This window comes from Phalacrocorax aristotelis, chromosome 13, assembly GCF_949628215.1.
Source record: "Phalacrocorax aristotelis chromosome 13, bGulAri2.1, whole genome shotgun sequence".
Taxonomy (NCBI): domain Eukaryota; kingdom Metazoa; phylum Chordata; class Aves; order Suliformes; family Phalacrocoracidae; genus Phalacrocorax; species Phalacrocorax aristotelis.
Genome location: NC_134288.1, coordinates 17,824,182 through 17,840,259, shown reverse-complemented (window position 1 = coordinate 17,840,259; position 16,078 = coordinate 17,824,182). Strand labels below are relative to the sequence as shown.

General features: G+C 39.4%; 1 protein-coding gene across 6 annotated transcripts in view; it reads left to right on the top strand.

Annotated features, from left to right (window-relative positions):
- PTPN1 (protein tyrosine phosphatase non-receptor type 1) overlaps positions 1–16,078 on the top strand; it is a 45,491-nt gene that overhangs the window by 19,208 nt on the left and 10,205 nt on the right. For all 6 annotated transcript variants that reach the window (XR_012663048.1, XM_075109032.1, XM_075109028.1 and 3 more), the window contains 3 exons: positions 9,885–9,975; positions 11,696–11,796; positions 13,793–13,891. Coding sequence is in view for 5 of the 6 variants with exons in the window: in XM_075109028.1 (XP_074965129.1) it covers positions 9,885–9,975; positions 11,696–11,796; positions 13,793–13,891 (291 nt within the window). In the remaining variant the exon portion in view is untranslated. The remainder of the gene's footprint in view (positions 1–9,884; positions 9,976–11,695; positions 11,797–13,792; positions 13,892–16,078) is intronic.

Genomic DNA, 16,078 nt, shown 5'->3' with positions numbered 1-16,078 from the left:
CTCATCAAGACCATGGAACTTGTTCTGTGTTTGGGTGCTCTGGGTCCTTTGGTAGTTGTAGTAGTTCCGTTACAGTTCATGAGATGAGGATGTTAATGGTCTCCCCAACTGTCACTGTTCACGGCCCTCTAAATCAGAAGATCCAATACTAAACAACTGCCTGGAATCTCTTGAGACGGAAGATTATATTGTCCTTCTATACCTGTACAGTACCTGGTACCTTAGGAGCATCTCTAATTCCTTGTTAACAGTGGTAATAAAATGGCCATATATCAGAAAATTTACATTCTTTTTAGTGGGTAGCACTCCCATGGCGTCAAAAATGAGAGATAAGGAAAAAGAATCTGTAAAGATCTGTTTAGCTTTTGACTGATAAGAACTTGAATCTGTTGCCTGAGGAGGGCACTCAGGTGGTCGTAGTGATGGAAGTGGGTCTGATCACAGGATGTCAGTTGGATCCAAAATAGTTCACTGCTGCCATTCAGATGCCAGGCCAAGTTTAAAATCGGAAACAATAATTCAGTTAAATGATCTTTTATATACCATTTTTTATATACTTTCTTTTTTTTAAACATAAGTCTTAAATATATGACAAGAAGCTAACAACTGTAGTTTTATTAAGACAGCCATGATATAAAACCACTCAACCTGCCCCAACAAACAAACCTACAACCCATAAACACGCAGGTGACTTTTTACTGTATTTATGAAAATTAAGGAGTCAGTTTGTCAGAGTGGTGGACACATGGAGGAGGAGGGGAAACATGACTTCAGACAGGGTCTGGTGATGGTTTTCACTGCTTACCACTGTTGTCATATAGCTGACAGGAATTAGGAGTAAAATTATTAGCCACTTGTTGTGTCTGCACCAGAGCACATGCTCTGATGCTCTGCACCTGTATAGATCAAATCACACATGCCTTCAGTGTGAAGGGAGAGGACAGTAAGTTATGAAATGGAACCGTGTGCCTGTGCTCGTTTACAGGAATGTTCTTCTGCTTCAAGATTTTAAATGTGCTTGTTTCAGGGTACTGAAATCAATTTACAGGAAGTTGGGCTCGGCTGATTCACTTTCTGCATGTCGATTTCTGCCCCAAGTGAAACTTCTGGTATTAACAAAGCCCGAGTGATTTTTTTATTTTTCAGACATCACTTGAAATGACTGAAAATAGTAAAGCCTTTTTTCTTATTCTTGAAGGTTGTGTTTTTCTAAAGGTGAGATTTAAATCTGAATAAGAATGATTCTGGGTAATTCCTGTAATGGTGATGAAGTTTACAACTGGTTTGTGCTTATATAGAACAAGAATTCTCACTGTTTTCCTGCCTTTATTTCAGTACCTTTTCTTGATCTTCTGAAAATAAATTAGCCACTGCCTGGTAGAATAACCTGTTTTTCAGGGCTGCAAGACAGGCTATGCATATGTCAGTCATGGCAGGTAAAGAACAGCCACCTGATGATAGGTCCTGAAACAGAGTGAAAAACTTAAAGGATAATACTTTGGTTTATTCCTTCTGTCTCCTCGATTCACTTCTGTCAAGATTTAGGGATGAACAAGACTTTTTTTTCCCCCTTTCTCCTGTGTCTGCCTCTTCTGTTTTTTAACGGAAAATTACTTTTCAGGTTTTTTTTTCTTAGTTTTAATTCTGCAACATATAAAACAGCATGTAAAGCTCTATGACACTTCGGAATTAGAGTGGAATTGTTGTTTTACAATGAAAAGGGGTTATCATGATTTAAATGTTTGTAGTGTCTATAGATTACTTCAAAATTTTGTTTCAGAGAACATCTGCTGAGACTCTACATAGCTTAATAATGCAGGGACATGTTAGAGCTCTGTTTCATTGAGGTGCAAAAACTTTATATGGAGAATGAAATATTCCTTCGCTTGATTACTGTAAAACTTGTACTCAGTGACAAAATACTGAGACAATCAGAGCTTCACTCCTCCAGCTTTAACCAAACCTAAACGTTTTCTGAGTGCCTTTATTACTGAACAGATTTAACTCAGCTGGTGGTGGTTTTCATAGACCTATTGCTATACTCACCATGATTCGTATAAAGCTCTCCCCAAATCCTTTCTGTTACTATTCTTCTGTAACTACTTTGAGCTGCTTTTATTACTCTTCTAAAAAGCCTAGTCCAGGCTTTAAATAAATGATATGTATCAATGGTCAGTTTGTAGGTATTTCTAGTTGCCCAGTCATCTTAAAAACTTAATCAGAAGTAGGTTTATCCTTTTTGTGTGTAGAGTATGCATGTGCTCTGTAAGGAATTTTATCCATCAAATTACCTGGTTAAATTCAGAGCAAAATTTTATTTTGCTGATTGTAGCTGGAGATGAAGTGGCTTTTCAAAGCTTGATCAAATGCCTGTTACAGAAAAAAATACTTTATCCTTCTGCCAAAAGGTTTTTGGATAAAACTGTTACAGATTAAACCGTGTCAACATGGCATTACCTTCTACTATCTTTCAGTAAATAGGACTCTGGTTACTGAGAGACACTGTGTCAATTGGCTGCTGTTAGACAGCTGTTAGGAAGTTTTTAATCTCAGTTTTATTGTGGGTTTTTACAAAATAAATTATTTCTATAAGGCAGATATTAAATTTTTTTAAAAGTTGGAAATTCATACGTGAGTGCCAGCTATTACTAGCGGTGTTAACTGTGCAAACCAGGCCAATTAGCTTTCATCTGAAGCCTTCTGCCCTTGTTCTGGCACAATCCTTGAAATTGTTTAAACAAAACATTATCTCAAACCTTTTAAAAAGACTGGATTTTTTTTTTTTTCTGTGCAGAACGCTGAGCTTTATAAATGAGCCAGGCTTTCTGGATTTATACATGGAACGAATACTGAACTTCAGTGTTCAGTGTATGCTCATTGGTGTTAATACACCAGTGTCCAAATTGCTGTATTAACCTGAGCTGCTTTGAGACCCATGTGAATTAATTTAAATACTTGAAAGTCTAGGAAGTGTTTGAAAATATTTGCATAATTTGAGGGAATCGGGGGGGAGGAGAATATGTAGCTGCTTGATGATTTAAAAAAAAAACAAAGCAACAAAAGACACCAAAAACCCAAACCCAAAACAAACCCAACTTCTTAAAAAAGCAGCAAAACTTTAAAATCTAAGTGACAACGACCATGAAAGTGAACAGTGTATCTACATGAATGATGAAACAGTGAGCAGGGGGTGATGTTGATGCAGGTAGCTTGAAACTAACTGCTATCGCGTTGTAAACCTTGCTGAAAAAGGGGCACTTAAAAGCAAGGAAGTCTTACTTTTTATTGTCTAATATTTTTAATTGGATGAGCTCATTTATCTTAAGATTAAATGGTGATAACAGATTATGTGGAATTCAGGGCAAGAGTAGAGTCTTGCTTTCTTAATGTTAACTGATGTCATTAACACTGCATGTAACATCTCCGAAAGAGAGTAGAGGATTCTGAGTGAGTATAAATAAAAAGCCATTCCCTGGTTCCTATTTCATGAAGTCAGAGATCCCCTTAAGAAACTGTAAACTATCTGCAGTGGTTCCAAGGGCATCTCTTGTCCTTTTGTTTCCTATTTGCAGCATGTCTAAACTCCAGGAGATGTCTTGGCTCTGCAGCACAGTGATCTGGTTTTGCTGTGAAAAGGTGCGAGAAGAAGCTTTTCTCATCTCTCCCTCACCTTCTAGTACTTACAGGTTTTCTGTCTTTTTTTTTTTCCCTCCCCTCCCTGAAGCCTGCGAAGTCTGTGCACATGGTCTTTACCTCATTGTTGGTTTGGGGGTTTGGTTTGGTTTTTTTTGTGCAGTGGTAGCTCTGTAAAAGCTATAATGCTGTTAGGTGGCCTGTGAGATGTCAGAATGAAAATATTGGGTAATTAGGAAAGGAGGACTCTGTTTATAACCGCAGTTGTCAGTTTAGGAAGCCTGGAGTACACATTTTTAAACTCATACAAAACCCATACTGCAAACAAATTAAGGTCTGGATCTGCTACCCTCGCTACATTCCTTCAGGAGTTATGTAGGTATCTGGGCTGTTGGATGCACCAGTCTGTTCGAGGTGAGGTTGCACCAAAACTCTATCTGGAGACCTCTAATGTTTGGGCAAACAAAAGATCTGGATCACATCTCCATGATTATTTTTCTTATAGGAGAAGTGTAACTGAGTTAGAACCTCTTGACACTCTAATGAGGCTGTGGTTTATTTCCTGGCACTGACTTTGTTTGATATAGATAGCAAAGCTTTTCTTTTGCACAACAGCTGTCAAGAAAAAGTCATTTCATCTTCTCAAAAGTCTCTGTCCTCCAGTAATGTCTAAGATGAGCAGATTGATCTGCGTGAGCAGATTGAATATCTGGGAGGAAAAACAGAGATGGCTGTGAAGAAGGAGGGAACCTCAGTTGTTTTCTTAGAGTGACCCTCCATTCAGTTGTTTCCTGTTTTGGCAGTTGAGTACATGGCTGCAGAACAGCAGAAGTAGTGTTCCTGCCAGCTACTCTGAACTTCTTCTGTTATGGGTCATAAATTTCAAGGACAAACTGTATTTTGAACTTACGGAAATTTGAGAAGTCTCATGTAATTCTTTAACCTAATATTAGGGTTTAGATCTTTGATCGCCCTGGCTCTGCTGCAACCTACAAAAAAAATCACAATTGAAAGATCAGTTTTTACTCATTGTAGACAATGTTGTTGAAGCAATACAAGAATCTGAACAGCTGAGTTCTGCAGAACTGCAATGATTTATTCTACAGCAATTTCTTCCTTTTGACAACATGCAAAATAAATAATACTGTTAAAAATTGGAAACGACACAAGTGTATGACTTTCTCCCTTCTGGAAGTGCGTACCCAAGTTGTAGGCATGTTCAGACTAGTCAATGGTGAGAAGCAATCTATAGTATTTGCTAGCTGCAGTAAATGTGGGCCCAGAAAAAACTAGTACACTTTTGCAAGTGCTGATATGATTTAATAATGTGATCGTGCCCGGTTTACATTCTCCTGGGGGGTTATTTCAACCAGCTGACTAGTGTCAGAAACACTGCTTACGCTGCATTGCTACAACCTGTTCCAGATTGCCCTCATAGTGCTGAATTAGCAAGGGGCTTTCTAGGAAAACCATGTTGCAAGTCTCTGATTTAATTTTTTTCTTTATTTTTTTTTAAACTCGCCTAATAGTGTTGTTGAACTTTGAACAAGCCTGTCCCTTTCTATCTCTCCATGCTACTTGACCTCAGGAAGAAGCTCGGCATACCAGCCTACTGGGTTTTTTTGAGGGATATTAAAAAGCAAATCAATACTACCGTATTTTACTTGAAAGTAAAACTGAGAGACTAGATAAAATGTTTTAAAAGGGTATTAAAATCTACGTTTATTTAATTTATCTGGCTAAAATTCTGCAGCTTTATGTTAAGATTTATGTTATGATGCAGTTGTCTGTTCATCTCCCTGATCTTTAGCTGACCTTCTTGTTATCTACAAGTTACATCCTCATTTCTTGTTCATGTCCAAATATCCTGTTGTAAAGTTTAATATAGGATAAGAAATCCAGTCTTCCTTGTCAAAGTGGGTTGAATGAACAGTTGATCTCTGTATGCTTTATGTCTTAGCAAGGCGCTTTTGCTGCGGAGTCAGTTCACTGCTTCTCGGTGGCTCGGTTTGCTCCCTTACACGCTGAATCTGAAGACCTTTTCCCATTTGTGTAAAGTAGCTGTTTATTATGGATCCCTTAGTACTGTCTGGTTTTCTGTGGTCTTCTGTGTCTTTGCCACCTCATATAACTGTAGGGGGATTTCCATTCTGAAATTGGCCTGTAATGACATCTCCAAAAACAGCAGCTTTCACTTGACTTCACTGTAATTTTTTTTTTTCCACTCTTCCACCTTTTACAGCAGTGTCATCATTTTTTTCAGCTCTAGCTTTAAGAGGAAGCATTCTTTTTTTTTTTTAAGCTCTTATGCTAAAATTACTTTACTTGTCTTTATATACTTGATATATTATCAAGTAGATAAAGATATATACACATGAATTGCTTTCCTTGTGTGACTGCTTCAGCAGAGACTACTATGCACTTCTGTAGCCCATGATAAGATCTTGGCAATTGCTGCTTCCCGGAGGAACAGAACTGTTAAAATGACAGTATATCATTATCTCTTAGTCTGAGCTACTCCAGAGTTTATGGTGTAATAAAATAGTGTGATTAAATTAAGGCCTGCTGCAAAGTGGCTGAAAGCCACCATGAGCGCCTCTTCCTGCTGAACTTCTGTAGGGCTCTGGAAGGTGAGGCTGTGCTCATGGACTCTTTTGTCTGAACAACACAGCCATCTGTCCTTGCGTTCTGTGGCAGGAAATGTGATGCTGTCAGGCCAAGTGGAGCCCATTCATGCAACCGAGAGCAGCCTTCTGTAAAGCACTAAAAACTTCTCACTCCAGTCACTACTGCAATTAACAGCGACAAGAACTTTCCATATGAAGAAGAGCACTTCAGCAGACTTCTTTCCGCCCCTGAAGTTTTGGGGGATATTTGAACAGGATGCAGGACTTAAAGCCAGGGGATGAGTGGCATGGAATGACTCATGCTCAAAACCAGAAGCATTTGACTTTGGAAAACTGACTTCAGTTCTAGCCCTTCCTCTTTAGTTTTATATTGCACGACCTTTTAAATGAAATGTCGTGCTTCCTTTTTAAATGACAAGATCTCTGCAGTGTGACTGAGTGTGATTCAAGAAGGTGTTCCGTAACTTTATCAGTCCCTGTGTCCATCCACTAACTTCAGTTCTCATGACATCACTGGCTTCAAGTTCCTCATGGCATGATAATGACATGCTTTGAATGAGTCTGCTTTCTCCAGCACGGAGATCCTGTAGTACTAGTATTGACATATTCTGAAACCGCCCTAACACCAGTGAGCATCAATAGTTGTGACTCCTGCAACAACCAGTAACAAGTTTTTGAGGAATGACAAGAAAGCCTGTAACATGGCCAATCTATGTAACTTGTCACTAGGTTGTTTCCCTCCAATAATTCTCTGAAGGCCATCTGATGTCCACAAAAGTCGGCTTCATATCCTGGAAGTGATCTTAGATTTTGTTGGTTGGTTGGTTGGTTTGGTTTGTTGTCATGTTAGATGTTCTGATATAGCCAAAAAAAAAAAACAACAACACCCAAACAAAAAACCCGGCATCCAAAAAAACCCCCACAACCCAAACCACTTTTATCCCATATTGCTGAGAAGAGTATGCCCATCTTTTCAGGAATGGATTTGACCACTGACGTCCAGGCATGCATGCCCTCCAGGATTTCCTCTCTTATTGGAGTTCATTACGTTCAGAAATGAAGTGCTGTATGCCAGTTGGATTTTCAGATGAGGCAGCAGCTTGCCTGTTGCCATATCTAGGTCCTTCATTTTCTTACCACCCCACCCCATTTTTTTTTTTCCTGTTTGTTGAAACGTTTTTCAGAAGTTATTACGCTTTTAAAATTGTGTTTCTGGAAGGTACATGGGTAACTTCTTTCTTTTCATTCTCTCTGTGCCAGTGGGAGTTACGCATTTCCAACAACTCCCTTATTCTTTCAGTACCTTTAGGCATTGTAGCATCTTTAAAAAGATATAATTTTTTGTAGCAAGGCACTAGCCAGCTCTCTGTTACTTGGACAGTAAATTACCGATTTCAGATCCTTGAATATGTGACGTTGGTGTTTGAATCTGTGGAACTCTCTGGTTCTGGGAGTAGCATGTATGTGCAGATACGTGTGTATGCTTGAGTATAATATCTTATAATAGAATGCCTTCGTATCATTCCATTTCTGTAATGAAGCATTTAATCCGATTCCTTTTTTTTAAAAAGGGGGGACAGTTCTTTTCAAATTTGGTAAGGCCATGAAAGGAAGCAGTGTAGATTAGTGTTGCTGCTACTTTAACCTAATATTTACAGTAAAAATGTCTAATGGCCTTTTGGTTTGTTTTTTTGTTTGCTTGTTTTTTGGGGGCATTTGTTTGTTTTGGTTTGTTTTTTTGATATGAATCCTAAGTGGTGGGTGGTTGTGTTGGTTTTGGGTGGGTTTTTTTATTTTAACACTTAAAAAAACAACATACGTAGGCTTTGTGGGAAATGTGGTTAGAGATCTAGAAAACCATTTTTCCTAGTTCCCTGTTTTTGTCTCTGTACAGTCAGTTCAGCAGAATAAACCCCTGCAAAATACAAAGTCACCAACCTAGTGTCAGAGACGGATTTATGAAAAGATCCATTTTAACTGCCTCATGTTTGAGATATTAGACTGTGGCAGTCAAGATCATATTCTCCAGACTGCATTCTTCATAAGCAGAAATACTGGCAGCCATGTGCTAAGTTATAAAAAGATAGCAGCTGATGTCAGGGCTTATTTCAGTGAGGAGCCATTTCAGAATACTGTACTAATTTTGAGCAGGTATATGTAAAATAGAACTCTTCCCTTGACGTGTAGCACTCAGTGTAAGTTGATACATATCTGAATAATGGGGTAGAAAAAGAGGAACAGGTAATAAGCTGCAGTAGATAGCCCACTTAGTCTTCAGCATTGTACATGATTCTTTATGCGAAACTGAGGAACAGAAAAACAGTTCCATTTGGCCTGCATTGTAGGGATTAGGTTTTTGAGCTGGCATAAAATCCTCCTGCTCTGACGTTGGAAAGCTATCACAATTTAAACCAGGACCCGAGCTAATTTGAAGCTCGTAATAGAGGAGCGCCCAGCCATTCTGTGCAGGTGAATATCACCGGCAGCCCTCCACATGCGCTACCTTCATGTGTGCGAGACCTGTTCTCTGGCCACCCTGGGTGTCGATCAACCCCGTGCTCAAATACAACTGTAGCTGGACAGATAATATGATTAATATTAAAGTATTAAACATTAAAATATTAAATACTAACATTTAACAAAATGTAATCCATTGAAAGGGGATTAATTTAGCACAGTGATTTGTTTTTGATGATGATTTCTTTAGTGGCCTCTGACCTAGATTCATTTGCTCATTTCATGTATGCTCACAGTGTCTGTCTTAGGATTTCTTACACTTAATTATGCTACTGAAATATCAGTCCTACAGTAAATCTGTTCCTTCAGTTCTCTTTCATTTCATTTAGATCTAACAGCTTTACCCTGAAGTTCCTAGTACTATATTTTTTAAGAATTGCATATTTATGCAGTGTTTATTTACAACATGAATTTATCTTTCTACAAATTGGGACTAATGTCTAATGACACCAGAATTCTTTTTATTGTAACTTTTGGCATTGTCTCAGGTAGCTGAGCTATTACATGCATCTGAAAAAAACCTGACAGAAACCCCAGCTATATGCTTGAGATGATCTATATGTTTTAGTTGAGCCTGTGAATTAGATACAAATAACTTCCGCCACTTGCAGCTTTGTGGCATTTTGCTGATAACTCAAGATAAAGATGTAAGTGATCTCAGGCAAGCCACCACTCCATGTGTGTGTTTGATGCCAAGGGGGGGTAGACAAGGTTTTTTGTATCACAGGGAACGTTTTCTAATTGCTACGGAGTCAGAAGTACAATTAGTAGTTTCACTGATCGTGGAAACTGTCGCTTAAAGCAGTCACGTGAAAGTGCTTTGGGGCAGAGACCCTGCTCTGTCAGGAGTGTAAAGGCATAATGTCTAGTAAGGTCTGCTACTTCACTATGCAAACTAACAATGTTTTAACACACAAATAATGTTAGTGCTGAATTCTGATAAATTTAAACTCTGGGCTTCAACTTAAGAACTAAGTGCTTTCTGTCCGAACTCCCACACGTGAAGATACAAAGCCAAATTGGTATTTGTCTTAAAAGAGCTAATGGTATGATGGTATTAGATGAATTCATATCTAAAACGCTGTTTTTTTGTTGTTGCTGTTTCAGGATATCAGGCATGAAGCCAGTGATTTTCCATGTAAAGTGGCCAAACATCCCAGAAACAAAAATAGAAATAGGTACCGAGATGTCAGCCCCTGTAAGTACCCTTTCTTCTCTTTTTTTTTTTTTTTTTTTGTAACAGACTGTTGACCTCTAATGGCTTCTAACAGCCAAATGTTCTTTGTGAGAAGGTTTCTGTTAGATGGACATGCATCCAAGACAACTCTTTTTGTTAATATATTAATTTGAGATAGATGTCACTGGATGCCGTTATATCCATAGGATTATACTAGAGCAGCATGCAGTAGTTTCTGTATTTGTCAGCAGAAATCTGAAGAAGGGAACAGCTTTACCTTTGAATTCTTATACTAGAGAAGAATGGTGGCTGAAGTAGCATTAATAAAACTGCAAGTATTCTTTCTGTTGCAATATACTGACTATAGCATCCTTCTAGTCAGCACGGAATAACTGCCCCTCTTGGGAGATGGGGAAGAGTCTTGCATGAAACACATGACTACTAGAAATAAATCTAAGCTAATCGGAACAGAGAAAAGGGGACGTTTGCAGAGGTGGTGGTACTAGTGCGAGACCTGTGTTTCTGAAATGATTATCGTTACATATGCTGGTGGGAAAGGGCATCTGTGAGCACGTGTCCTCTCTACCGGGCACAGCTCAGTTTGGTGTCACAGCCTGTTGTTCCTTCCATGATCCCGTGTACGAAGACGGTAACATTCAGACTTGCCCATGCCTGGGACACTGCTCTTGGGGCGTGCAGGGCTGTAGTCAAACGGCTGGCAAATAATACTTGCTGTATCAGACACTAAAGAAAGTGCACAGCTGGTTCACGAAACTGCCTGCTCCGCACTAAATGGCAATGCCTGTTCTGGGACTTCTTTCCCCCTTCAAGGGTGCAGTACTGCCGCCTGTTTTACATGCAAAGTTCTACAGGCTCCGTCACGGGGAAATCTCTGTCTTCTGTTCAGAGACAAGAGTATTACTGTATACTGGGAAACTTTTATACTTAGTGGTTAAAAGTGACTGAAGTCTTTGGGGCAGTCGACTAGGAACACTAACATTGCACCTAGTTTGCTTTACTAAGCAGTTCTAATATTTGGGGTTGTGAGTAACAAGTGGTTCCTTTTTGCCTTTAGATAATACTGCTTCCAGTCTGTTTTGCTTTTTTGCAAAGTGTGGGAACTCTTGGATGTGGTTTTTGGTTGGTGGTTTCTTTTTTTTTTAAATCCTAAATGGAGCAAGCAGAGACTAACAAAAGAGCAATGAGATTACATTTGCTGTAATTCTTGAACTTTGATCGTTCTTTCTGGATGTTAAGGTATGGTTGGGTTGGGAGCAGTAGCTAAATGTCTGTAAGAAGAAAAAGAAGTCTGTGTTCTGTTTGTCCAATATATGTTCAGGTAAACCTTTAACAACCTTGAACAAGCTGGGTTTGAATGTTTAAGCTGCAAAAGATAAGCAGTTGTGTAACTGGATTTATTTAAAAACAGTAATTCGATAACTGTACAAATAGGTCAGTGTGATCTGGTTTGCAGATTACTGTTGTGATCACTTCAGATGCAAAGACTTCCATTCCTGGAAGATGGAGTGGACTTGTGTTCACTGCTCTGCTGTAATGCTGTTCTTGCAGCACCTCTATTGTATTTCCAGAGTTACAACCACCAGCGAACACTTCTGTGCTGCCTCTGACTGAGCTCTTTTCATTCTTCAGGACAACTTGGCTTTTTTGATCCTAACATCTGATAAGGTTGTGCATGGGTTGTTGCATATACATTAACCAGTGTTTTCTAATTATGCTGCAGTTGATCACAGTCGAATTAAGCTAAACCAAGGTGACAATGACTATATCAATGCTAGTTTGATAAAAATGGAAGAGGCCCAAAGGAGCTACATCCTTACCCAGGTAATTGCTGGCAGTGGATAATAAAAATCATGTGGTTATTGGAGTTGTTTTTCATAGGTTTTCTTTAACCTAATGTTTGTTTTCTTTAATGTAAAGCTAGTTAAGTGTGTATAAACATCCGTTTGTGTATATATACATATATAGAGAACAGTTTTATAGAAATGCTACATATTTCTTGCCGCTTCCTGTCAGCGCTGACTGACTTTGTATTTTGGCCACTTTGTACAACTGACTTCAGACCCACCTAGGTTAGAAGCTAAGGTACTTCTAGAATTCTGTGTGTTGGCTTATGACAAGCCATGTCTAGATGTGGTTGGAATGAATCGCACCACACCTAGATGAAAGGCCAGCACAAAGGCTTGAGACCGCTACGGCCTTAGGTTGCCTGATAAATTCTCAGAAGAGAGGTGAGCCTCACTTAATGGGAGGGCTTCGCATTTGCACAACTCTGTGTATGAACTTCAACATGGTAAAACCCATTTGAAATAACATACTTCAAATATAACGGATATTTGTGTTATGCTGAGTGGGGCAGATGTTAACTAAAACATATCAGGGAATTTCTTACACCCAACTTTCTGTTTCAAATAAGCAGTATGCTCCACCATGTATTTCTTGTTAAATGTCCTTCTGAAGGTGATGATGACGATGTTATATTTACAAATAATGTACCTCCTAATAACACAGCTTGCAAAAGGTCTAAGTTGGGCAATGCTGATGCTTCTACCTTTTATGTGAGAGAGGAAAGCCATGAATACAGACTTTAGTGATGGGAATATGGGGGACAGGAGGGAAGTGGCTGTTTTTCACTGAATCTGTGAATTCCAAACCTATCTATATAACAAATTTTAAAACACCCGGACCCTGTGGCCTTATTCTGAGAGCTGGCAACTGTATCAGAATTCTTGTTTGTTCTACATGTTTGGTTCCCTGGAGACTGTCCTGGTCTCTAATCTTTACTTTTGTTTTTTTTACCCCTTCCTCCCATACTTTAGATAAAGGTAGACCGGGATTAATATTTTCAAGCAGCAGCTCTTCCTGTTTCTAGAGGAGGCAGATAAATCTTCTAAGGAAGAAGTAGACAGTACAGTGTTCAATATGAAAATGATTCTGTGCACACAGCTCTTCTTCCACTTATTCACAACAGGGGAGGTTGATCATAGGCCTGGATGTGGAACACTCAAATGTGCAGCCAACTGGTACTAGTTATCTGTTCTGATCCAGAATTTAATGGATTCAAATGGCTTTATTTAAATCCAGTCATTCTTTCTGAGGACCCTGGTCTGCCCTTTTGTTTGAGCAAAGTGATGAATAGCAAATATGAGGCACAGTGGTGCTGCTTTGTGTTGCCCAAAGTTCAGAGCAATGGTTTTGGAGTAGGAAAAAATAGCAAAGGAACATAGTACAAACAAAAAGTTGTAAGGAAATCTCTGTTGTGAGTGGATAGTAGTCTTTAAAAGGAGTTATCATTTTGTTCAGTCCCAAAGCAGATCCATGAAGATTCTGGAAAACCATACAATTTGTTACTGATCTGGCATTGTTTCAGTCTTTTGATTGTTTGTCCATCCAGTCTAGACATTTTCAAGTATCGTGAATAACAATTACATTTTGCAGCATAGTTCACCATAGACGTTAATTCTGCTCTTAGTCAGTCAGTGAGGTTTTATTTCCCCATTATATGTATACCTTTCCTAAGAAAATTCTCTCAGCATTTTTCACTCCCAGTTCTCCTCTCGCAAGTGAGACTACTTCTCTCTTCCCATTAGGGGGCGGGGGGGGGCGGGCAGATTAACAACTGTGCTTTAATGGTTAAATTCATAGTGGGAAAATGGAACTTAAAGCTGTATCACTGCTTTTTCTTTTTTTTTTTTTTTGAAATGAGAAGTTGCTTGTTACTTGCCTGAATTTATTGCCTAGTGCAGTAACTTTTACTGGGGAACATTGCCCTGACATTAACAGAAAATAATGCTTATTTCTGGGGATTCTGTCTCTGCAGGGACCTTTGCCAAATACTTGTGGTCACTTTTGGGAGATGGTTTGGGAACAGAAAAGCCGTGGTGTTGTCATGTTGAACAGAGTGATGGAAAAGGGATCCGTAAGTACTTACCCGGTTCTAGATGTGTGCTCATTGCATGCTTATGATTTTTCTTTTAAAAAACCCAAAACCATCCAACGACAAAAAAAACTGACGCAAAGAACAGGGTGGGGGGGGTGGAGAGGTGACGACCATCAGTAATTTAATCTAGAAATTATGCCTAGAATTGAATACCTGGTGAACCGATCCTAGTGCAGTCAGAAAATTATGAAGTTTGTAATTGTAGGTCTTAATTTCTGAATTTGGCTGAAAATGAGGCACGAGCGCAATATGACTCTCCACACAAATGAGTATTTGTTCTCTTCTGTTAACCCAGGTATGTGGATGTAGTTCTCAGCATACACAGGTTGCACCTCTCAGAGACCATTTACACCAAGTGTTCATTCACAAGCATTATGAACTAGTTTTGAAGTAGTTCTAGAGGCGTGAAGTCTCCCTCATGCAGTATGAGCTCTGGTTATTAAATGTATCATCCAGGCATGTGGTTTCTCCATCAGTGTCATTGTTCTACAAAAGACAAGAGATGAGGAGAATGGGCGTATAAATGAAGGTTATTTCCCCTGGTGTCTACCTTAAGCAATCATCTTCTGGGTGATGTGGAACCAGCCGTTAAGCTGGGGCTTTACTTGCTAGGACAAGAGCAGTGGGCTGGGTTCTGTCTGGACCCTTTAGGAAGTTCACAGACAAGACAGGCAGAAGATTAAGGGAAGCAATAGGTTAACAAATAATTGGTTATTTTAAGTTATTTTAAGTAATTTACCTTCAGATAGGTAAGAAGTTTTGGTTCCTCTGGCACATGGAGTATCTGCTGTCTTGAGAGGGAGATGCCTCAGCCCTTCTGGTAGTGGAGAAGACAGGAACCATCAGGCATGGTGTTCATCCATGGGTCAGGGTCTGCCTCTATGCTACTCCCACAGCTGCTGTCCTTAAAGCGGACTTGGCGGATGTGCAAATTTGAGACAAAAGCAATTTTAAAGACTGATCGAAATGTAGAACTGACAGTTGAACGTTACAGTGTGGTCAGTATAAAGACGCTATGGAGAAGGGGTAGCAGGGATGCTGGGTATCCACCAGCGATAACTGGGTGGTATGTGCTTTTCCATAATCGGGAAAGAATTCCCAATATTCATGAAAATTCTTGTGCAATGAGTTGTGTTTTAGTAAACTGCAGTCTTGATTTTTTGAGCGTTTTGCTTTTTTTGTAGCGCAAGTGCATCTTGTCAAAAGAGATGCAGTAACTGTATTTTTCAATAGTTTCTTCCTTTCCAACCGTTCCCACTCACTCCCTGCACTGCCAATAGTTTTGAACAAAACTAATAGCTGTGACCCCTTAGGGCTGGCTGTTTGCACTCCTCAGCAAACAGCAGCGGGGGACCTACAGTGGAGCACAACAAAACATTGTTTGCAGACACATTTGGTGGAAATTTAGACACAAAGCCAGTTTCTGTCTCTTCAACATTAATTTAAAAAATTGCAGAGAATGACAACTGCATCTACGCCCTAATAAACTAGAGGATGTATTTTGAATAAAAACTGGAATTAGTCTGAGCAAAACTAGTGTTAGCCTACCTGTGAATAAAATACTGAAGGGTTTTCTTATTTATTAAAATGCTTTCAGAAATCATCTTAGTCTTGAGAATGCTGTTCCTTTTTTAAGTTGTTCTTCCACGTCAACTTTAAAGCCGTATTATTTACCTTTTAATAAAAGAGGCATTAGCGATGTCCGACGATCCGTTCTTGCTTGGGTAGGTACGGGTGGATGGTCGCAGTCCCACTTGCAAGGAGCAGGGCTTAGTGGCGGAAGCAGCAGGCCGGTTCTCCCAGTCGCAGTATCCGTAGATTTGACTGTCAGAGACCTGGCTGCAGACTTCTCTTTCATGTTGCTGATGAGTTTCTCTAGTTTCAGGTTTTTCCTGCACACTGCAAAATGTGCTACTTTTCTCTGTTTGACTCATTTAAGGTCCTAGCATGCAGCAGTCTCTGCAAAACTAAGCTCTCTGGGAAACTTTACTGAGAAAACTGAAATTCAGTCAGCAGTAGGTAATGGGAGCGTTTGCTGAATGCAGGGCTTTTTTGTTTGGCACTTTACTTTTAAACTGCCGTGTAAAATCAGAATGATCTCACTGCTATTTTTATTTTTGTGGTGAGTGAATGGAGTAACCCAAAATCTCATCTGATGTTACACTT